At 44.5% G+C, this 25122-nt stretch overlaps 1 protein-coding gene across 3 annotated transcripts in view; it reads right to left on the bottom strand.

Moving 5' to 3' along the window:
* The window catches only part of UBE4B (ubiquitination factor E4B), a 101653-nt gene that overhangs the window by 22190 nt on the left and 54341 nt on the right, over positions 1–25122 (bottom strand). For all 3 annotated transcript variants that reach the window (XM_090268565.1, XM_090268566.1, XM_090268567.1), the window contains 13 exons: positions 24805–24905; positions 24117–24231; positions 20542–20625; positions 16080–16136; positions 15399–15515; positions 15202–15300; positions 14534–14647; positions 12552–12750; positions 9294–9432; positions 2975–3074; positions 1673–1800; positions 993–1091; positions 18–253 (listed from right to left, as the gene is read on the bottom strand). In XM_090268565.1, the coding sequence (XP_090124691.1) occupies positions 18–253; positions 993–1091; positions 1673–1800; positions 2975–3074; positions 9294–9432; positions 12552–12750; positions 14534–14647; positions 15202–15300; positions 15399–15515; positions 16080–16136; positions 20542–20625; positions 24117–24231; positions 24805–24905 (1588 nt within the window). The remainder of the gene's footprint in view (positions 1–17; positions 254–992; positions 1092–1672; positions 1801–2974; positions 3075–9293; positions 9433–12551; positions 12751–14533; positions 14648–15201; positions 15301–15398; positions 15516–16079; positions 16137–20541; positions 20626–24116; positions 24232–24804; positions 24906–25122) is intronic.

Below are 25122 nucleotides of genomic sequence, written 5' to 3'. Positions count from 1 at the left end.
TACACGTAGGAACCTACCTGTGTAAAACTTCATCAGGGAAGGGACCAACAATTTAGTGGAGAGAGGGTGGTTCTCAATCATTTCAAAAAACTTCTGGGTCCGCGGCTGAACAGCAGGGTTGGTCATAAACATGACTTCCACCAGTTTGGCCACCAGATAGGGATTTCGGATGTAGTTCTGGTTGCACAACATCACGACGAGGAACATCACAATATCCTGAGTGCAGGGCTCATAAAGCACCTGAGGAGAGTATCTGGGAGAGGTGAGAAGGGCGAGAAGAAAAGCTCTGAGAACCTCAACTTGCGGGGGATGCTGGTCCCCTAAGGGCGAGGGCGGGGGGACGGACAGGTCTAGGAGCCAGGATGCCCTATTCCCTTCCACAGGCTGAGTTTAAAGTGAGCGTTCACAGCACAACCACACAGGCTGAAAACCCATCACGTCCACCAGCCATACATTTTAGAAAATAAACCAAAGCTATGATGACCTCATCAGGTGTATTTCCAAAAAGATCCTCACTACCCAAAACACTTAAAAAAATTTTTTTTATGAAGTTAATGGTTTTAATTTTTAAAAATCTAAAATGTCAGTTATATATAAGTTTGTAACGTTTCTCCAATTTTACCACTAAGAAAAATTTTGGTACCAAACATAGATGTGGTATTTCTGCCTCTGAATGCTCACTCAGACATTTCTGCCTTTGAAACCACTCCTACTGTTTCTCAGAAACACATAATCATGAGAAATTCAATTCAATTTTCACAGAATACATTATTATCAGCATTGTTAATCCTCTTCTGGAGCTGAGATATTACTGCAATTGGCCTGGTGCCACGGTCTGGATTTATGTTTCTAATCTCCAGGCAGCAGTTAGGGCAGGCACATGAGACTTCAGGTCTCCGAGCATAAAACGGAGGTTCGCAATATGATTCATACAAAATACACAAAACACAGAAAATCATATTAGAACTATGTAATATGTTAAAGAAACTTACTGTACAATAAAAAATAAAAATTCAGCAACATCTTCTACATAAAACTCAGGCAATGCTGCAAATACCTTGGGGACATCTGAACTTAAAGGCAGTGTCACGCTGTCAACGAGAAGACAAGCACAGGTTATAGTTTGAAACAACAAAGGCACATATTCCTACTTTCAAGAACAGTTTCCACTCCTGTGGAGGGCGTGGGCCCCCAACAGTGATGCCAGGCTGCACAGTAACAATGAAACGTGGAAGATAAATGAAACGAGAAGGCTGCCTGGAGGAGGTGTCCAGCGGACAGGAGGCCCGCGGTGTTCGCAGCTCGTGCTCGGAACTGGCCAGGTGGCCTCCAAGGCCCAGGGCTCAGGAGAGCCCAATGCTGTGGTCTCCAGCTCTTAGCTTCCAGTTCATAGATTTCATTTTCTGTCAACCAAAGGTTGATAGAAATAAAGCCAATTTTTAAAAAGCACTATGTCAAAATTAAAACTGCAGGTGTTGACATTCCCTTATTACTCTTCACTAATCACAGGTTAATATTACCGATTTTATAGCTACATGAGCACAATCCGGAAACTGAAAATGACGTCCCGCTCAGCCGAGGGTTCCACTTTCAGCTGCGGACTGTGAACAGCAGCAAGGACCACACGGCCCGGCCGCACGGGAAGGGGGCGAAGGGGCCCGAGCACACTCACTCGGGGTAGGCGGGGTCCAGGATGCGCAGCAGCAGCTGGATGAGAAGGCCATAGAAGTTCAGGCATCGTCGCAGGAAGCTCTCGTCCAGCAAACCAGCATCAGCACAGGCCTTGCATCGTACCAGTTTCTGTGGAAGGAGGCAGGGCCCCGACCGCGGTTAGTTGGCGGCTAAGTCCCTGCGGCGTGCTGGGCAAGGACTGGGCCAGGAGGTGGCTAGTCTGGGGCTTCGAGAGCTCCCCCGATAGTTAGCTTTGGGGTGCCAGTCATGGTCTAAGGGAAACAAAAGGTACGCCACACAGACCACGGGGCCCAAAACCCAGCATGTACTTGTGCTAAAGGCAGGTCACCCTGTCACGTTCAAACAACTTGGTCAGGGACAGGGCTGACAGGGGAGGCTCTTCGGATGTCAGGGACGGTGAGTGGGAAGAAGCCAGATGAGTCTGCATCTGAATTCCAGGTCACCAGTTATGAGCTGCCCTTGGGTGTAACACCAGCCTCAGAGAACGGCGCTGAGAATTAAATGCGCGCACATGTGGGCACACTGACATGTTCATTTAAACAGGTTACAGACTCCTTGAGACAGTACCTGTGGGGTGCTTAAGCATTCTACAGACCCCAGATAAGAGCCCCTGGTTTATTCTGCACCTCAAAGCGGTCTAGTCTCTTCGTAAATAAAACCAAAATCCAAGTTGGACACAATTTCTACACATTACCCCACTAATCAAAGAAAGCGCGACCCGCTAACATTCGGCTTCCTAATTTGAACACAAGCATAAGAAAAATGCATAAATTTGCTATCTGTACTTCCCTTGAACAATTTTTAAAGCTATGTCTTATAAACAGAAATCTTCCTGTCTGCGATTAGGTTCTGCGCGATGGATCGTTTTCGATTAAAAATGAAGAATGAGATGCAAAGGAAAGAGGTATTTCTGCAACCACAAATCCACTCCACCGGACACCATGAAAATGCACGGCTGGACACACCGCAGTGTTTTGGGGTGCAGGGTTGGGGGGTAGAAGATTGGGAGGATCCTGTACAAGACAGGGAAAGGGAGGTGACGGTAAATTGAGGCTGATAAGTGGATTAAGAATTCATGCTGTCACTGGCAGAGTATATGCATAGTCTGTCCTGAGATAAAAATAAAGTATCAACAGGTTTTTAGATGCACCATTTTATTTTAGGGAAAATGAATAATGAAGAAAAAATAAAGGCACGAAACTGCTTACTCAAGATACCTATTCTGGTGGGAAACGCACTGTTACGAGGCTGGGGTACAATGATCCCAATTAACCACACGCACCTTAAGCTGAGTTTTGCAGCGCTTCAGCATTTCACGGTGTCTGGTTGCCAGCGGGGAATCTTTCCATTGGCTCTCATTATTTTTCAAATCTTCCACGGTTCTGAAATCAAAGACTCGCAGTCAAATGAAAGAAAACACAGACCCATTATCTATCTTATCTATTCATTTGGATCACTGCAATGGCTCTCAGACACCTACTTCCTCCCAGTTTTAGCATTTCTAAAATCAGCCTGTCTTACAATCACTGACAAGTTATGGTTTAATTGGCAGCATTTTTCTTTTCTATTGGTTCTTAAAATAATGTCTTAAAATTGATGATACTTTAGATGGGGTGAAATACAGTAAGCTCTTTTGGAAGGAAATACATTGTTCCCTTCTTTTTCTGGGAGGCAGTAAAAAGCAGTGTCAAGAAAATTCAAGGTTACCATGCCTACTCTGTCACTCAAACAAAAGGCTACTTGTCTGAGGGCAGCTCCTCTTCTCTTGCAATTGTCCCCTCTGCTTGGAAGAACCCTCTCTGGGATCACCTTTGCCGCCTGCTCCTTCACGCCCCTCAGGTGCCTGTCCAAGGATCACCTGTTAGTGAGGTCATCTTCCCTGATCATATAATACGCTGCCCATTTTAAAGACTGGTTCATTGAACACTATTTCAGCCCTTTTCTATCAAGACATTGTGAGCGAACTGGAAGCTGATCTTTCGTTTATTTATTTATTTATTTATTTACTTCCCAGCCTCCCTTGCTGCAAGCATTTCTGTGCATGACCTAGTCCACCGAGCAGTGAATCCTCCCTGGAGGCAGCAGTGAACACTGTGACGTGGCAGCCACACGGTTCTGGAAGCCGGGAAGGCTCTGCTGTCTGGCTGCATCCTGAAGCAGCTTCCTGCCAGGCCAGGTTCGAAGGAAAACCTTTCTTCCAGCCATTTCAAGGATGCAATAAACCAGATAGTAACCTTTAAAAATCCTCTTTCTCTTTATCCCAGATAGACTAGACTCTTCATATGTAACCAGAACACGAGTGTGCCAGATAGAATCATGCTTCCCTCACCAAGATGTCATATCCTGATCCCCGGAACCTGTGAATATGTTTGTCGGAAACAGGGACTTGGCAGATGTGATTAAGGGTATGGACCTTGAGATGGGGAGGTTAGCATGGATTGTCTGGGTGGACCCCATGTCATCACAGGGTCCTTCTGAGAGAAAGAGGGAGAAGAGTAAGAAAAGGAGATGTGACAGCAGCGGGGGAGAGAGCGAGCTCAACATGCTATGGAGGAAGAGGCCAGGAGCCAAGGAGACGCAGGCGGTCGCTAGAAGCTAGGAAGGGCAAGGAAAGAGATTCTGCCCAGGAGCCTCCAGAGGGAACGCAGCCTTGGTTTTAGGACTTCTGTCCCCCAGAACTGTAGGGTAATCACTGATGTCGCCTGACGTCACGGCAGTGGGGGTCATCGGCTGCAGCAACAGCAGCAGGAAACGTTCTCTGACTCAGCGGTGAAGGCGCAGCTGTCATTTCAGGACAGAGCGCTGGTGGCCCAGGGCGCTCGGTGGCCAGTCTGCTGCACAGACGACCAGCACCAGCTCCTGGCACGAGGCAGGGGCTTCTCTGGCTATGCTAAGAGCGCTCACAGAGAAAAACGACAGGCTCAGGACACGGAAGTCTCACCCCAAGGGAGAGTCAATGAGCTGGGGAGTCCCTAAGACGACCAGGAAGCAGAGTCGGGGCCTACAGAGTCCCAAATTATAACATAGACGGAATTTCTAACTTTACTGGACCTGCCATCTGAAAGTCAGAGCAAGGACTGGCACTCCGAGAATCCTAGAGGAGGAGTTTGGGGGAATCTGATGGCTCCGAGCACCCCCGCCCCCCCCCCTACAGCCCCTGGGCCGCGCCGGCCAGCAGAAGCAGCACCTGCAACACTCGCACCTGAGGTGGTCATGCTGCGGGAGAACAGGCCAAAGTCCCTTCGGTCCCACCCCTTGTTCGTCATTGCCTCAGAGTGAGATCAATTACTGCCCTCAAGGGCCAATTACGAAGTCATACGCAGGAGTTCACATTGGAGGGGAAAGGGCAGGCTTAGCTGGTGCGTTGTACCAGTGTCCCATGGCGGCTGCAACAGATGACCCCCAAACAAAGTGGCCTGAAAAAACACAGTTGCAGTCACAGAGTCCTGGAGGTCAGACATCTACAATGGTCAGCACGCCTCCTTGAGGTTCTAAGGAAGAGTGTCCCCCTGCCCTCTGCAGCTCCCCCGGGCCCCTGTATGCCTTGGCTCATGGGCCACATCACTCTGATGTCCACTTCCGTCACCCCGTCTCCTCGGCTCACGCTGTCCCGCCTGCCTCTCTCTGACAAGGACCTTTGTGATATTGGGTCCACCCAGACCACCCAGGAAAATCTCCCCATCTCCAGATTGAACTTATTAATCACATCTGCGAAGTCTCGTTTCCCATGTAAGGTAACGTGTTCACAAGTTCTGGGGTCAAGGCTGTGACACTTTTTATACCGTTACCCCACCTACTAAAGGTGAGGTGAGACAGGGGGAAGTGTGGGCGGGAAAGGATTCTGAGTCGCTTCACCAGCAGGAGAGGCCCGTGCAGGGCTCAGTTCGCTGACATGATCACACCCACCGGGGCGTGGGGGAGGCACTCTCCTTGGAAGCTGGGAGGGGCCCTGCTTGTGTGCCCAGCTGTCTGAAACTTGGAACTGACAGGGACCTGCGCTAAATGAAATTGAGGTGCCAGGAACTCCTTGACATAATTCAGAGGAAGGAACCAACATTTACAGAGCTGGGACTATTATTAATGGGGATTTCCCAATTATGGCTAGCTCAGATAACTGACCCCCCACCCCAATACAGCCCCCACCCCCATCCCCGCCACGTCCCGGAGGAAACTGCCTGTCTCAGCAGTAAAAACATGTCGCTGAAGGAACACCACCGTCGCTGAAACGCACAGAAGTGACTCCACTGTAGCTGGCAGTGAAGGGGGCAGATGGTGCCCCTGACATGTGTCCTCCAAAGTCAGTGAGACTGATGGGGTCCAGGTGGTAGCCATTCCAGGACCAAGACACAGACAGGTTCACAATCATAGTCTGAAAATGTTATAAGCCTCTCTCAATAGGTGAAATTATAAACTGATAAAATCAGCAGATACAAGGAAAATCGAAACAAAAGATGAACAAATGTGACTTAATGGACATTCATGAAACTACCCGGACGGCACTTTCTTTTGGCCTACATGAAACATTTACTAACGGACACATTAGGCTATGAGGCAAATCTCAGTAAGGTTTAAAGGACACCAATCAGAGTATGTCTTCTGGCCATAATGGAATTTAGCTGGAAATCAAAAACTTAAGATAAATGGACAAATCCCCCAAGAATCCAGAATTTAAAAATGGTTTTATATAACCCATAGGTAAAACAGTAATTTTTAAAAAAAGAAAATATTTTGACTTGAACAAGAAAATATGACACAGCAAAAGATGCTCAACATCACTAACCACCAGGGAAATGCAAATAAAAAAAAACCCCACGATGTGACATCACCTCACACCTGTTGGAACGGCTTTTATCAAAAAGAGAAGAAATAAGTATTGGCAAGGATGTGGGGAAAAGGGAACCCCTGTGCACTGCTGGTGGGAATGTATATCGGTGTAACCACTACAGAAAACCACATGGAGGGCCCCCAAAACATTAGAATTAGTACTACCATATGATTTAGCAATTCCACTGACAAAGGAATTGATAAAGAAATGTGGTGTGTGTATCTGTATGTGGATATAGACATGTACACACACATATATACACAATGAAAGATTATTCACACATAAGAAAGAATAACATCTTGCCATCTGCTACACGGAAGGACCTCGAGGCCATTACGCTAAGTGAAATAAGTCAGAGAAAGACAATACCGTATGGCCTCACTTATACACGCAATCTTCAAAATCAGAAACTGAGCTCAGATGCAGAGAACAGACCGGTCGGTGGTGGCCTGAGTGGACGGTGGAGCTGCTGAGTGGGCGAAATGGGTGAAGGGGGTCAAAAGGCACAAATTTCCAGTTTTAAAATAAATAAGCCATGGGGATGTAACGTACAGCCTGGTGACTACCGTTAATAATACTAGTAATAGGGTATTGCATATTTGAAAATTGCTGAGCGAGTAGATCTAAAAAAGTTCTCTTCTCAAGAAAAAAAAGTTGTGTCCACTTATGGTAACAATGTTACGTGGACTGACTGTGGTGATGATTTTGCCGTATATACAGTAGTCTCTCGCTTATGGCGGGCACGTAATCATTACGCTGGATACCTGAAACTAATATAATGCAATATTTCAATTACACCTTCATTTTTTAAATTAATGTTTTATTGTTTATGCTATTAATGTGTCCCAATTTTTCCCCTTTCGCCCCCCCGACCCAGCTCACCCCCCACTTCTGTAATCAATTCCTACACTGTTGTCCATGTTCTTGGGTCCTTGTATACCTCAATTTTTAAAAAATTGGCATATCAGGAATGACAGATGCAGCTAAAGTCATGCTAAGAGGGAAACTAAACAGCCTTCAGTGAATATATAAGAAAGGGCTGAAAATGAATGATTTAAGTGTCAATCGTAACAGGCAACAGAATCATCAACCAAAAGCAAATTAAACTAGAAGTAGAAGGAAAGCACAAAGATCCTACAGACATTAGCATGATAAAAAGAGGATGTTATGAACAACCTTATGTCTAAAAATTGTGAAACTTTAGATATCATGGAAATGATAGGAAATGGAAAGCTAAACAGTACTATATCTACTAACTGAATAAAATACATAATTAAAAACCTTCCCACATAGAAAATTTATATAATCTCACATGTGATGAAGCTGTCTGGGCTAACATTTAAGGAAGAATAGCATAATTCTTATACAATACACTCTTTCAAAGAATATAAAGAGAGGAAACACTCCCCTCTCATCCTATGTGACAAGCGTAGTATAGACACCAGATATGAGGACTTAACAAGAAATGAAAATTACAGGTCAATCTTTCTTCTGAACAGAGACTTAAAAATCCTAAACAGAATATTAGCAAACTGAATATCCAGTGAGATATAAAAGCAATAATTTAAAAACTGAGTTTCTTTTAAGAATGAAAGGTTGGTTTGGTATCAGAAAACTAACTGATATAATTCAACCACATTAACAAAATAAAGCAGGAACAAAATCTGATCTCAACAGAATGGAAGAAAATTAATGAAATTCAGCTCCTGTTAAGAATAGAAAACTAGAAACAAAAGGGACTTTCCTCAACCTGATAACAGGATATACAAAAAAGCTTTCCCCTATTACTTGGCAAAAAGAGATTTCAAGGTTATTTCTATACAAGACTGTAGTAGAAACTGCACCAGGGAACTCTGTCACCGTGATCATTTTTAGAAAGAAAATCCTAAGGAATTTACAGAGTGACTACTAGAAATAAGTGACTTTGGCAAGGTACATATAAATACAGAGCTGTAGATACACATGTGGCACTGTCTGTCACAGCCAGGCCATCCTGTTCTGGACCAGTTGGTGAAAGTGGCCCTTCCATCATTACTCAGGAGAACTGTTCCTGTGATGTTTGTTCGTTCGGAGGCGCTGGTATATGGAGAGAAATGCTCAGATGAAGAAAAACAACAATGGTGGTAGTGACTTGGAAATGGAAGCCACTGCCTGGCCATTGTGGTCCCCTAATGCCACAGGGCAACATCCAGAAAGTGAATTACAGGTTGGCAGGAGTAAATGATCTCGTTTATCAAGAGAACCAGAATTACTGTTTCACAGCCCAAAGAAGGAGGGGGATGTCTGGAATCCAAGAGATTCTTTAAAGTACATCCTGGCGACCTACAGGGTGTGACTCAGTGGACTGAGCGCTGGCCTACGACCCGAGAGGTCGCTGGTTCGATTCTCGGCCTGGGCACATGCCTGGGTTGTGGGATAGGTCGAGGCAACCGACTGAAGTCTCTCTCTCATATCGATGTTTCTCTCCCTCCTTCTCTCTCTCTCTCTTCCCCTCTCTCTAAAAATAAATAAATAAAATCTTAACAAAACACTGAAAGTGCCTCCTGGTAATCTCATACTCAGTGGAAAAAGTTAATGGGAACCTGCAGTAAGCACATGCCAAGGACTGAGAACTCTAAGAAACAGAAGTTTGAATCACATGACCATGTAAAGAACTCTGGCCAACTGAGGAACATGGGTGCGGTAGTGAGGGCCAATGCTACTCTGGAACGTGTGCCCCCCCACATTCAAATCAGCTGGGCCCGATGGCAATCTCAGGACGTGGCATCGCACATACCTGTTGAGCTCCCGGATGGCCCGGAGTCTGCGGATGTAGCGACGGCAGCTCGGCAGGATGGAGAGGTGGTGGGCGTGCAGGGTGAGAAAGAAACATTCCGTCGGGAATTTTGGCTCAGAAAAGGGAGGCTGATCTCCATCTGGGAAAAATAACATAATCCCCTAAGTGAAGTCGGTTATAGGACTAAATCAGGGAAAAAGCACAACTAATAAGGCAAAATGACACTTGAATCTTCAAGAAGTTGAAGGACATTTTTTAAAAAATTATAGACAATAAAAAACTAAAATAAAATAAAAAAACCCTACAAAACTACAGGGTAATGTTGTAAGAAAAATGGGCCTCCCATGAATGCCACTTAAAGACCAGGTTTTCTCCCCCATTTGATTAACTGTTTACATATATGCAGACCAACAATGCTCTGTAATGTGTCTTCTTGATGTATTTTATATATTTTAGAATACAGGTCATAAATGTCATTTAAAAATCTCACAATGATATTAGTTCATGTTAATAAGCTATAGATTCCACCATTTCCCTACTGTTGCTTCTAATTCTTCTCTGTTAGAAATAGTACTGGGAAAATTACGTACTAAAAATTAATCCCTCACCCGCAGCTTTGGAACATATGCTGGAAAGCAGAATTGCTGAGAATGGGAGTATTATCATTTTTGTTCTGAATCTCCCAGAATGCACTTTAGATAGACTAAATAAATTTATTAAATGACATCTATTTCTTCACAAATTTACAGTCTAACTTATTACTTTATTTCTGAATACTTTATAGTTATATAATGATAACTTGAATTTCTTTCAATTTGTATCTAATTCTTCCTACAAGTACACATATTTTTCCCTACAAGTTTATTTTATTTCCTATGACACATACTTTTACATTTTATCCCAAACAAAAAAATCTGCCTCTTGGGAGAATATAGTCTTCACCTTACATATTTCTGTATTTTGAATGGTATAATTTTATCAATTATAGGACACATATTCTCCTCCATTCTTTTATTTTACATATTCATTTTGTCTCGCTCTATACAAGGCATGTTTATATATTAAGATATATATGCATATATACTCTGTCTCTGATAATACACTTCATTTCTAAAATTACTATAATTTCTCTTTCATAGCTGGGTCAAATCCTGTTTTTTTGTTGTTGTTGTTTTTTTGTTTTTTTCATGTTTTCTTTACTAGATTTTTAGAAAAATGTTTAACCTTTGATTCTTCTAAATTATTGGTCCATGAGGTATTATTCTAAGACTATACCAATATCTATTCATTTAAATTACATTAATCCAATACTGACTGTTCATCAGGTACTTAGTTCTTAGGACAGTTGAAATATTTTTCTGGAATGTGTATATTTGCTCATGATACTGCCACTGCCTAGTCCATAAATAATGCCAGAGGGTTTTGATGTCTGTCATTAAATAACATATTTTACAGTATATGGTATGAAGAAAAAGATCAATAACCATAATATTTTCAAAACATTCATATTTTAAACCATCAATTTATTAAGATCTATGAAACATTTCATGAGAATTTTAATTGGCATATATAATAACTAAGCTGCTGCTCTCATTTTTATTATATATATTTCAACTCAGCACAGTGTATTTCCTTCCATTTCCTCTACATATCTGTTTGGTTTTGGATAATCCAAAACAGAGCTGTTCTACTGTATGTATTTTTATTGCATATCCTATCTCTGGCTCATAAGTTTATTTTCTGGAGCAGTAATAATTTGTGAGGAATCACTGGCATCCAAACAAAATAATCCTTTTTCTAGACTCTATAAACTCCAACTTTTCATCGGGGCAGCCGTGAAGCACCCACCCACCCACATAAGCTGGACGTGGCCACCTAGCTGAACGCCCAGTACTGAGATTCTCTGGGACTGTACCTAGACCAAAAAATGGAAAAGCAGAAAGTCACCCCCTACTTAGGACTCACTTTCAACCTGGCATCGTTACTGCTGAGTTTTTGCAACATAAAAACATGGCGCCCGTTTCTCCTGTTTTCCTGATGGTCAGCCTCCCGATACATTTTACGCGTCGCAAGCCTTCATAACTTCCCTCTGCCTGCTGTCTTTCCTCCTCTCGCCTCCTCTGGCTTTGCTTCTTTGTGCTCTCCCTCTCCACCTCCCTGGGCCTCTCTGGGTCATGACTGCGTCCGCCAGGAAAATGGCTGAGGTTGAGCAGCGTAGCTTCTCTTGACCTCCTCCTCCTTCCCACAACCCTCCCGCTGGAAGGGGCCTGCCTCAGAGAGGCCCTTCCTTAGCTCCAGCCTTCCTCTGGGCAGCTCACTCTGATCAGAAAAGCCCCGTGATCTTCTCCACAGCCCGGGGCTCCCCAGCCCCAGCAGCCCAGATCCTAATTCTGCGGTCTGCCGGGCTTATCTGAAATCAGGTCTCCTCAGTGAAAGAGAACTTCATAAAGAATCAGATCGCTTCTTGGACTGTTGACAAACATGAGAAACTGTGATCAAACTGAACATCGGGAAGGGTGCTCTGGCCAGGCCGCGTGGCAGAGAAGAAAGAGGCCCGACCGGCTCCGAAGACCCGAGCAGCAGCGCGACTTGCCAATTAATAGGCCAGGTGCGCGCGGCACCTTCTGGAACCTCAGTCTCCTCAGATTTAACTATAAGGCAGTATAGTTGCTATTCAGATACTTATTGAAGTTCTCCTCCTGATTAGCCCATAAGCCAAAAACGAACATTTCCTTTAGAATGTAAGGGAAGGTCAAGATGGAAGACACGCTAAAATCTCTAGGTTATGATGCTGCCCACGCTTTGGTTAAAATCCACCATGACTCAGACACAGCTTTACACGGCCAGTCATGTCTGACCATAAAGAGAGCCACGACTTGTGAACATCAGCCATGTTGCTGTCTGAGCAAGACAGGCAATCAAGTCCTCAGACACATTCCCTCCTCTGCTCCCCCTCAGAGTGAATCCCGGCAACATAAAGAAGTCCCTGGGTCTGACGTCACCTCTGTAGAGGTGAGGAGTCAGTAAAAACTGTCCCCAGGGGAGAGAAGAATGGTCCGCAGGGAGCAAGGAGGTGGGGGGCAGGGCGGGGCACTAAGTGACAGACAGGTGCTGCGCTGGGGTCAAATCCAAGCTGTGAGGGGACGCTCTGGGTCCAACTGTCCCCTGCTGATAAAGGGCGTCCATCCATTCTTTTTAAAAATTACTTAACGAATAGAAAGGCAGCGTTTAGTGACCTATGATGAACCCGTCACTCACAAAGTTCGGTCAGCCAGTCGTTCACGTCCTCCATGGTGGCGTTCACTCTGGTCTCATCGTTGGGAAGAGTAATCCGACACCTTGGGTGGAATATATACGTGGGATCAACCGTCTCTAACTTGATCTTTGTACTTAGCTGTTGCAGCACCCAAAGGAAATTCAGCATAAATCCATCTGTAGAAACCAATCTATCATCTGTCTATGAAACAGGAAAGGAAATATTTAGAATAATGATTTGAACAGAAATTCTAGCACAACTCTACAAGAAAGATGACCAAACGTGCATCTCAAAGTGACTGAGAGGACATATATATCACGGCCCCACTGGCCTTCTATTAGCAGGTGCACCTGGGTGAGTGTTAAATCACACAGGAAGCATTTTATACATCATCTCTCTGACTCTTCACAACAGCCCTCAGAAGTCAGTTACACTATTATTCTTGTTTTCCAGAGAAGGAACCTAAGGCTCTGAGAACGTGAGTGATCTGCCAAAAACGAGTAAGCAGAAACACTAAACGCTGCTTCCTTTCTCTCCTTCGTTTCTCCTCAAGAGCATCAGAACAACTAGTTTCACTGGTCCCACCTGACTGACTTTCTGTAGCCAATAGCGTTAGCATATTTCTGCAATAATAACATAATTATAATAACGACAGTTAATACAAGTTGAGTGTTAACTGCGCAGCAGGCACTGTTCTAAGAGCTTTACATACAGTAAATCCACAAACTCAGGACCACTATTATCCCCAGTTAGCAACGAGGCAACGGAGAAACAAAGTAGCCAAGGCCCCACTGTTAGTAAACGGAACCGCAGTTGGAAATCCAGATCATCTAATACAAGGTCCAGGCTTTGCTCAACACTTTTCCCTTTTTCTGAGCAGAAGTGTCCCCTCGTTCATCAGTAATACAGGAAGCACGCCCTTGTAACTCTTCTACTCTGGCAGGCCAGTCCCAGCCCTGGCCTCCCTCGCCAGGGCCGGGGCACGCGGAACCTTGGCAGGGTCTCCTCAGGTCCGCTCCTGCCCCTCGTCCATGATCTGCACAGCAGACGCGGGGGTTCCTTGCTGAAAAAGCCTCCAATGGTCTCTCACTATAGTTCTTACCACGTCGGCCAATCGATGGAGCCTCTGCCCACAACCCACCTGCTCTCCGCTGTTCAGTCCTCCAGCTGTCAGCATGTGGGGCTAGTTCCAAAGCCAGTTAATTCCTACCTCCGTGCCCTACACGTATCTAGAAAGCTCTTTTCCCAGTCTTGAAGTGGCCGGTTCTTTCTTATCAGTCAGGTCTCTGATGCAAGGTCCCCTCCTCAGAGGTGCCTCTGCCACTCCATCAAAAATCACCCCTGGAGCTTCTTGCTGGTACCTCCATGGTTGCTCTCAAGGCCCGATCTTTGCTTTGCTTGCTTCCTAGACGCTACGGCTGTCTGAAATAATGTCCGTGTACAGTGATCCCTCACTTATCGCGGGTATGACGTTCTAGGCCCCCCGCGATAGGTGAAAATCCGCGAAGTAGGAACCTTCTATTTCTTTTAGTGTTTATATGTATTTTAAGGCTTTATAAACCCTTCCCACACACTATAACCCATTCCCAGTCCCTTATTAACCTTTCCCACTCCCTTATTAACCTTTCCCACACTTTCATAAACACTACTTATGTTCTTAAACATATTCTACACTCTTAAACCTGCATAACTTTAACAACATACGTATACAGTACCGCAAAACCCTGCGATAGAGCGAAAAGTCCGCGATAAATAATTAAGTATAATATTTTTAAAACCCCACGATCCAGCAAGGCCGCGGTAAGTGAAGCGCGGTACAGCGAGGGACCGCCGTATTTACTCCTTCACCCCACAGAACATGAGCCCCGCTCTCTTGTTCCACGCCGCGTCTCTAGGTGCTCGAACAGCGCCTGGCCAGGACTGTGTACCCGGGAGCCAGAAGAGTGACCGTGACGTGTAAATGACAGGAGCTTGGGGACCCTACCTGCATCTGTGCTCTCTTCATGTTCGCGTTGACGGCAGCTGCCATGTAACTGAGGGCAGCCTCCCGGGTCTCGCCGTTTAGCAGAATGCTATGCAGAATCTTGAAAAGTTCTTGCTGAAATGTATTTAAAAAATGAATTTAAATTTAAAATTACTCCTCTCTGACTTAAGAACAGCTAGCTTCCTTCCTGCGCTCTCTCATCTCCCACTTCCACTCCCTTGCGAAGAATCTGACAGGAAGAACAGGAGAGAAGTCCACACTCAACTCTGCCGTAATTAGCATGAAAGCAGAACAGAGCGTAGAGCGGGTAAGTAGTCATAGTTTTAATAAAATAGCCTGTGCTATCTCCTTTCCAGGAGAGGCTCAAAATTACCTTAATTACGCTATAATTAGCCTATAATTTTGCTGCTTTTAAGCTTGAGAACTGAAGCTGTAAAATCTGCATTTGGAACAAGCGAGTCATCAAGCAGTGTGTGCAAACTACCAGAGCTCGCTCGCCCCCGTATTTTAAATGTTTTAAACGGCTGAGAGCGAGCTGCAGAGCGCGCCGGGCCGCTGAGCTCAGGACCGGTCCCCAGCGGCGCCTCCGCACAAGGGCACACGGCACTCTTGCTGCAGTTACTGCCTCTCTTTCACTCATCCCCTGGGTTCACCTTCCGGGCACCTACCCTTCCCAGCTCCAGGTAATGCTGCAGCGACTGGCTGACCACACGGGTGTTTTCCAGGGTAATGGCAGGCCCTGAGAAATATTTGTCAACCACTTTAGCCTAGAAAGAGAAGGAACAGATTCAACTGACATATAATGGCCGTCTGGGAAGGAATACGGATGTGAGGGTCAGCAGGGGCAAATGGCGCCTGTACTTACATCATCTTCGGCAAACACAGAGAAGCTGAAGAAAGCCCCCAAGTAGGAGAGTCTCTGCAGCTCCCGCCCAGAGCCGGGGCTCAGGGCCTTCGGCAGCCACAACGGCAAAGAAGCAACCTGAGCGAAACGGAAGAGGCCAGTTAGGCTGCTGCACTGGCGCGTGAACTGAGAACGTAAGGAACAGAAGAGTTCTCACGGGCCCAGCCCCCCCGCCCCCCCGCTGGGGTGAGCCCCCAGCACGGCAGCCGGCACTGAGCACCCGATCACAAACGCGCAAACGCGTTGGCACCCCGGTGGTATTTTCTCAGCCCGGGGGGGTGGGGGGGGGCGGGCCCTCCAACTCCTCCATGTTTTTCTCAGATGTATTTGTAAGTTTTATGTTTCAAGATTCTTTGATGGAGTTCAAATGAACTATTCTTACACTACAAAAAGATTCCAGTCAATGTTTTTGTAGGACTTGTGATTCTAGATGTACAACACTTATGAGAAAAAGTCAAAGGAAGTAAATCACTTCGTTCCAGGAAATACTGTCCTGACAGCAATTCACCAGCTGCGAGCTGCCCACACAGGCCACCGACACTCAGGGTCTCCCGACAGACACCTCCCAGACCACGCCACTGAAGGAACGTCTTCCTGGTTCCACGCCCACCGACAACGTGAAGCCCATCAGGGGGCACTTACCAAACTGCACACGGGGTGTGTCTTCCCGAACTTGGTTTCGCAGAGCTCACCTAACGCCTGGAAATCAGAAAGAGTCACTTAAGCATGTTTCATCTGACCGCAGTGTGCACACTGAGGAATAGCTTTAACTGCTGCTATAAAAATGTATGCATCTCCTCCAAACACTAGCAGCCTCACTGGTTTTCTGATTAATGATAAAACATCACACTATAAAACAGATAAAACAAATATAAAGTGAAACGAAAAGTCAAGGATAACCTCTATTAATATTTTAGTTTACAGCTTTCCAGACATATTGTTATGCATATACACACAGAGATAAATATGTATATTTTTACAAAAAATGATTTTTTTCCACTTAACAATTTTCCACATCAAAAAGATGTGCTTCATAAACTTTAGATGGGTACTCTTGCCAGTGCTAAACAGGACTATAAATAATTACAATTTAATAAGCTATCAAATTCAGGACATACTTAAAAGTATTCCTTGGTTTCAACATCTCCGGTATTCTTGAGACCCCCAAAATTTTCCTTTGGAGCACTAATCATTCTCAGATTAGAGAATCAGGAAAAGTAAGTGTTTAAGGACAAACGCAGCTTCACGTGCCACGCTGACCCAAGCAACACTACTTAAACAGTGAGCTTCACTTTCTCTGCGACGCAGACGCGGGGCACTGATGCATCCCTGAGAAGCTCTGAGGCTCCAAGAGCCGTCCGTGGAGGAAGAGTTTGCGCTGCCCGGGGCTGGGTCCCCAAACTTCCTGCATGTTCCGATCTTCTGGGAAGCTTTGGAAATCCCGATGCCAGGCCACACCCTCACCACACATGTGATGAATTTAAACTACAGAGTCTGGGAGCCAGGCATCGGGATTTTGTGAAAGATCCCCAAAGGATTCCAAGGTACGGCAAAGCTGGGATCCACTGGCCTAGAGAACGATCTCAGTAGTTTCTGATTTTGGCTCCCACAGACCTCCCCTGCCTGTCTCTCGCTGCTGTCCTTTCTCGAAATGCACTGTCACTGCATAAACAATGGTGCAAAAGAAAACTATTGTCTGTCATAATGAAGGCCTTTGTCTTTGGACCATGGAGAACATTTTGTTGATATCTGACACTAGAAGCTCCTTACCGAAACATCAAGCTAATTCAAACCACCACAGGAAAGTCAACAATTCCATGAAGAAATATTTACATAATAGTGATCATTAGTATGCACTAAAATATGTCATCACTGAACTCAATCAGATTATTCTACTTCCTTTTATCTCCCACAGACAGAATAGAGAATAAGGATTAATGAATTTTATTAGGAACTGGAATAACATGTGCAATGAAAATAGCCCTGTTATAAATTCATCCAAAATTATTTTAAAAAATAACAATCGCAGAGATAGGAGTTGACTTCCAGCCAAGATGGAGGCCTAGACGGACACGCTGCGTCTCACTCCACATCTAAGAAGGAACACAACTACCTCAAAACTAGAGACGACCAGAAGTTCCAGAAAATCAAGCTGCATGGAAGTCCAACAAAGAAAGATATAAAGAAGAAATACTCATCCAGACAGGTAGGAGGGACGGAGAGGACGTGGTGTGGTGGTGGCAGCAGCGATGGCAGTGGCAGCAGCAGGCCAGCAGAAAACAGTCACACGTTTCAGAAAGTCAGGAGGGACACCTGGGGAGCACTCCCAGCATCCGACCAGGCCACACAGCTTATGGTCCCAGCACCGGGGAAAATCAAGCCTCATTGCTTCTGACTGTGCAAACCAGAGGGGGCTGGGGCAGAGGAAGAATCTGCCAGTCTCTCAGCAGAGTCTACTTGTTTAAAGAGCCCCCATGGTCCTAGAACATCCGCAGACCCACCCACTCTGGGAACGATGGCCAGGGCAACAGCTAGGGGGGTGCCAGTCCCATACGGAAGTGGGAGAGGTGCCTGAAAGAGGGGTGAGTGCTGAGCAGGTGGCATTGTTCCCTCTCAGACCCCTCCTCCTCACACAGCGCCACAGGGTGGTGAAACGGGTTACCTGTACTGATGAGTCCCTAAGGCTCCGCCCCTTACAACGTAACAGGTGTGATAGCTCTATCTAAGACACAGAGGCAAACAAACACATAAGCCTGTCAAGCTGAGAAGACAGAGAAGTATGGTCCAAAAGAAGGAACAGGTCAAGGTTCCAGTGGGAGAACTAAGTGACGAGGAGATAGTCAACCTAACAGATGCAGAATTCAAATCACTGGTGATAAAGATGCTCACAGGCTTGACAGATATGCTTGACTATGGCAAATGCATAAGGGAAGAAGTGAAGGCTAAGCTAAGTGAAATGAAGGAAAATCCACACAAAACCAATGGTGAAGGGAAGGAAACTGGGGTTTAAATCAGTGATTTGGAACATAAGGAAGAAAAAAACAGTCAACCAATACAGAATGAAGAAAGAAGAATTGAAAAAAATAAGGAGAGGCATAGGAACCTCTGGGACAACTTTAAACGTGCCAACATCTGAATCATAGGGGTCCCAGAAGGAGAAGAGGAAGAGCAAGAAATTGAAAGCTTACGTGAAAAAAATAATGAAGGAAAACTTCCCCAATTTGGCAAAGGAAAGAGACATACAAGTCCAGGAAGCACAGAGTCCCAAACAAGCTAGACCCAAAAAGGACCACACCAAGACACACCATCCAAATGCCAAAGGTGAAAGATAAAGAGAGAATCTTAGAAGCAGCAAGATAAAAGCAAAGAATTACTTACAAAGGGGTGCCTATAAGACTAACAGCTGACTTCTCAAAAGAAACTTTGCAGGCAATAAGAGACTGGCAAGAAGTATTCAAAGTGATGAAAAGCAAGGACCTACAGCCAAGATTACTCTATCCAGCAAAGCTATCATTTAGAATGGAAGGGCAGATGAAGTGCTTCTCAGACAAGGTAAAGCTAAAGAAGTTCATCATCACCAAACCATTATTATATAAAATGTTAAAGGGACTTATTTAAGAAAAAAAGATCAAAACTATGAACACTAAAATAATAAACTCACAACTATCAACATATGAATCTAAGAAATAGAAACAAAATCCAACTAAGCAGACCAGAATAGGAACAGAATCTTAGGTACGGGGATCATCTGGAGGGTTATCAGCTGGGAGGGGGAAGGAGGAGAAATGGGGAAATGGTGCAGGGACTAAGAAGCATAATCGGTTGGTACAAAATAGACAGGGGGAAGTTAAGAATAACATAGGAAAGGGTGAAGCCAAAGAACTTATATGCACGACCCATGGACATGAGCTAAGGGGGGTGGGATTGCTGGAGGGAAGTGGGTACTGGGCAGAGGGGAGCAAAGGGAAAAAAATGGGACTACTGTAACAGCATAGTCAATAAAACGTACTTAAAAAAAATTCGCCATTCCCCAGGAATGTCTTTAACGTTTGGCTTTTAGTTCGATTTTGACTTTTTAAGAGACAAATGCACCCTCTGTATACACTTCAGTGTTAGCATTTATCACAGTGTAATACTCTGACTGTATTGATGTGGCCTTGATTTCTGCAGTAGGTTATGAGCACCCTGAGGAGAGGTCCCTTGTCTAATTGGTTCCTACATCCCCAGTGTCTGGCACAGAATAGTCCCTCAATAAGTAATGTGTTAATGCTAAGTCAGTATAATAGTAAAAGGAACAAATGCAGGAAAAAATACCAATTTCACCAAGGCCTCAATTTACATAAGGTTTTATTTACACACAGACTTGATAAGTTATTTTTAATATTTCCCTTCACATTTCCAGAATGAGAAATGTTCAGAATACTTGCAAATATTTTTCTCCGAGGATTTCAAATAAGGAGATTCGGAGAAAAGAGCCTGTTATTTTGTTTCTGGTCCCCATGTTTCCGTGCCAGCCCAGGTCTCGAAGAGAGTCTGGCTGACACCTCTGCCCCCAGCCCACGCTTCTGCTCTCAGTGAGTGCATTACAGAGCTAAGCAGATCTGCTTTCTGGGTTCAAGTACAGCTTCAGGAAACAGGGAAGCTGAACATGAGAATTAGTCTCTGATTTTCTGTACAAAGTCACTGCATAATGGTAAAACTGTGTACTTTTCTTAGTATAACCTTCCTTTTTTATTTGTATTTCTAATTTTTTTTTAACAACAAAATTTCATCCCAAATAGTATCCTGCTCACTACTAGGAGACTCAGAAGAATACCACCAATAATTATTGTTTCATAAGCCGGCCAATAAGGGGAAGTACATCTTAAGGAGTGCATCGCTGCCTCCCGTCTAGGCCTCGGCTGGCTGGGACAGGCACCGGGCTGCTAACAGTCTTCGCTGATGCCTCTCACTGCACACCAAACACTCTGCACGGCCAACACAATGATCTCGTTTTAAATTTGAAAACAAGGCTGACCATGGACCCAAAAGAAAAGTGCACGTTAAAATAATCTCAAAGAAAACATCTACTGAATGGGTTAAAGAAAAAGAACGAAGTTTTTACCATGAGAGGGTACTTAAAGTAGTCGTTATCCAGGGAGCACTCTTTGGCAGCAAGAGCCAGGCCTTGTAAAATGGGAATAAAGATCTGTAAGAAAACAAAACAAAATCAGAAATAGAAGCTTAAGAAAACTGATCAACGGCGGGCATCTCAAATAAAGCGGTGAATCTGAACGCAGAGGCATGTCCGCTCCTTCCCCAGCAAAGGCTGTTTTGCATCTGAGAGTGTCCAGAATCCAGCCACAGAGTGCTGCTGTCCTTTGACAAGGCTAACCATAAAGTCACGTGGCTGAACTCTCCAGAAGGGACAGGACCTGAGAACCCCAATACTCTGGCAGGACGCCCAGTGATTCGACAGACACTCATAAACTTGGAGGCTGTTCTAGGGCTCCCAGGGATCCTTGCTTTAATTAGCTAAATTCTGCACATCTTAGCAACACAGGGTTCTGATCATCAAGCACCTATACTCTGTCAAAAACAAAACAAAAGAACAAAAACAAAGCCCAAAACTGGGCTAAATGTTCCAATACCTTCTCAACTCTATCAATATTTTTAAAAAATTATTTGTTGCCACCCTCCCACCTTCATCTAATTCTTTCCATCTGTCCCTTTTTATTTTGAGGAGAACAAGAAAAACAGACGAATAATTGGTGGTATTATTACATTAACTTTAGTGATGTAGAACTAAGAGAGAGCTGGTTAATGTTAAAATTGAAAAAGAAAACTCTATCAGAATGTTCACCTCCACGTACGGTGTGACATAATAACCTGCCATCGGAGCTTCGGGGCACTCGCTTTACTTTTACAAGTTTCCCGCTGACACCAGGGCGCGTGGACACTGCCCAAGCCCGGCTCGGCCCAGCTCCTCTTCGAAGGCCACAACGCACTCACTGATTCCCACATCTAGGGATTTCGCTGGGACTCGAGACTAATAATTACATTAACTAGAACAAGTTGTCAACAACGGCTGACAATAGGAATGCCACCAAGCTGAAAAGGGAGCGTTCTAGAAACCCTGGAAATTCCCTTTCCTACTCATTTCATGCCATTGCACTGAGCACCGCCATCATTTAAGAGGCACGGTGTTACCAAGAGGTGCCCTGGAGCATCCTCAGGTATCAACACAGCTCCAGAAGAAACCGTTTTAGTTTCTGCAACCGAGCAATCAGGGTAGAAGTAATGTGCTTACATAAGCCAGCTACAAACGGAGAGGGAGTGCTTAGGTGTGGAGGGGGGGAATGCCAAAACCGCAATTAAGAAAAAAACAAAGCGAAGTTGCGGAATGACCAAAGTTAAATTTCATGAGTGGTCTTCTAGAAAGATCTAACATTGTTTTCAGGAATGCTGTAAAAGTAAAACACCTTTTTCTAACAGAGTTATCTCCCTTTGTAAATAAGAGTTTAATTTATAATAAACAGACAAAATATTGCGAAGTGTCATATTTTTCAAACAGTCAAATGTTATATACTATTTGTGTGACTTACACATTCTAAACAATCCTCTTATGTTCAAATAAATAACTCCCAGCAGTGGTAAAAATGCTGCAAGTGTTTCCCTTCAATCCTAAATTCCCCCATTTCCCTGGCTAATCCCCCATCCTTTCGGTCTTTGCTTACACATCGCTTCCTCCAGAAGGTCTTCTTGCCCTCATACGTTAGGGTCACATACCCACCTGGTGCTGTGTGCCCCCTAACTTTCCCTATTATAGCACGTCACATACAAAGTGTTGCCAATTATATGTTCATTTACCTGTGACTGTCTCAAACAGTAAAAGGAGACTGGAATTTCAGTCAAAAGACAATAATTCAAATACGACAAAAAGGTAAAGCGCTGTTTTCCATTTTACTCATCCTCACTAGGAAAGACACATGGTGGCACCCAAAAAAGACACATGGTGGCACCCAAAAAAGACAAGCCCTGTTCAACACCAAGGGGCGGGAAAGGCATCAGACCTCCGTGATTAAAAACGAGCAGGTCTGTGGCGGCCGCACAGCATTGCGAGGATACTGAGTGCCACTGGGTTGTACACTTCAGCACGGCTCAATCTGTTTTGCAAATGTCACTGCAATTTTATAAAAATGAAGAGGGACGGCATTCATAAGCTCTGTGTAAGTTATTTTTATGAATAAAAGAGGCATAACATACTCCTTTCCACCGGCCATTGAACTGACTCTATGTAGTTGAGGCTACTCTGGGTTCCTTAAATGATGTCTTTTTGAACAGAAGTATTCTAACTAATGCACATTACACATATAATACAGTGTATCACTTAAACCTTTCAAGACGGTTACTTATTTTCATCAGCGGTCACTTTCCTTTCTAGAGAAGAAAGGCTCATCCTGGTACCGTATTTCCAGATGTCAACAAGACCATTATCTAAGATAAGCCGCTGATGAATTCAAGACAGAGTACACAACACTAACTGGGATTTCACTTCCTGATTCTTCTTTTACTAATATTTTAAAGACACGATTCTTGAGAATGCAAAAGCCTTAAAATTAAAAGTTATAAATATTATTAAGTATAAAAACAGATTAAGCCCTGGCTGGTGTGGTTCAGTGGACTGAGCGCCAGCCTGCGAACCAAAAGGTCACCAGTTCGATTCCCAGTTAGGGCACGTGCCTGGGTTGTGGGCCAGGCCCCAGTTGGGGGCACGCGAGAGGCAACCACACATTGATGTTTCTCTCCCTCTCTTTCTCCCTCCCTTCCCCTCTCTCTAAAAATACATAAATAAAATCTTTTAAAAATGTTAAAAAGATTAAAAAAACAAACAAAAAGATTAAAAGGAATCATATCAGTTTTAGCTTTGCTATTCTTCCTTGTCACCAAAAAAGAAAAGATCATACAACAAATTGAGAGAAAATGTCATAAAGATCCTTTCATCAAGGGAAGCTGCTTATGTGAGAAAGTGCCTACTTTACAAGACAGGCCATAAAGCAGCAACCAAAATGTAATGCTAAAAAAATCCTGCAAGACTAATCTTACTAGTCATTACATTATTACTATCACGAAGCTTTATTATTAAATATTGCATATCTGCATTTTCACTAGACTTTACACAAAATGAATCGTTAGTGAATGAAGAGATCAGTAAGATACGAGACATCATCCCATTTAACTGGTAAGAAGACAAAGATTCTACGTGGTGTGCAAACTGCCGCTCAGCTATTCGATCATTAATTTATTAATCTCCTTTTTGTAAACTCAGAGAACTAATTTTCAACACTACTCATCTGGCAAATGCACAGCATGCCTCATGCTATTTCTAGGTATTTCTGGATTAGAAGCTCCTTAAAATCAGGGACAGACCCTTATAATATTTCTTCGTATCTCCCAAAGCACTTAGCACGAATCCTGTTTAAAATACTCAGTGCCTCACTGAGGAGCTGAAGGGGAACAATGCAGCTGCCAATCTGATTTCCCCGAGAAAGAAATCCCAGGTAGGTCTTCCTGAGCAAATACTGCGTGCATAATGAAGTTCAGGATCAGACGGTTTCAATACGCCACATATTTAAAAATCAGCCTCATTATGGAAGCTCCTCCGCTAACAGATCCGGCAGCAAGTGCACAACACCTTACCTGTTTGAACACTTCTTCGTCCTGGTGAGTGGTTCTCACCAGTTCTTGGATGAAGCCGTACGGGAGATTCCTACAGAGCATGTACGGCACCAGGAAGGACGGCTGCTGCAGGGACCTGCAGACCCACGAGAGCCAAGAACTGCAATGAATCAACTCATTACCACAGAACGGAACACAGGGAGTGCCCAGTCAGCAGCAGCTGTCAGATCAGAGGTCAAACTCAAAACCCCCCAAATATTCTACACAGTAGTTTTAGGCAAAAGATCACCCTTCTTTCTCATTAATAATCCCTTCATTTCTAAAGAATGAGAGCTGATTCCCAAACGATCTGTTCCACTGCTCTTCTTTGTTACTGAATAATGAAAACGGATTGTGTGGTCCATGGAAAGTGGTAATTGTCACATTTCATGGAAAACCTCCATTGATTTAAAGCAGCTCCTTTTAAACTAAATTACTAATTTCCTGCCTTCATGTCACTATATCTCAACAATGGTCTATCTCAATAAAACACACAGACAGTGTTTTATTTTGATAGTATTTTAGAGACGGAAAGGGACCTCATTGATCATCTCGTCAATCCGTTTCTTTCTGCAGGTGAGGAAGTGAGGGGCCCAAGGGGGTGCAGCGTGGCTGGTGCAGGGCAGGACCTGCCCCCCGCCCCCCGCGAGCACCTGCCAGTCGTTCCTACCTCGGCTGCGTGAGGGAGCCTTGCAGCACTAACGCAGTGTGGGATATGCACTGTGAGCGGATGTTGCTTAGGAGCTGGCTGACTGCTGGCTGGCTGCACATCTGGAACAAAGGGTAGAGGTTAGGTCTACAGAGACAAAGTCATCCCATACCGTCGAAAACTGACAAAGAGTCAGAAGAGACTGAACCCCAGAAAATGGCACGCTGTGCTCTTCCTTTACGCGTAATGAACAAACCAGAGGGACTGTATCACCCAGGCACGTGGCCCCTACTGAAACCTACAGCTCAAGAAGAAAGCCGAAGCCCTGGCTGCTGTGGC

This window comes from Furipterus horrens, unplaced genomic scaffold (assembly GCF_987537825.1).
Source record: "Furipterus horrens unplaced genomic scaffold, mFurHor1.1.pri manual_scaffold_3, whole genome shotgun sequence".
Lineage (NCBI taxonomy): Eukaryota > Metazoa > Chordata > Mammalia > Chiroptera > Furipteridae > Furipterus > Furipterus horrens.
This window is presented reverse-complemented; position numbering and strand designations above follow the sequence as displayed.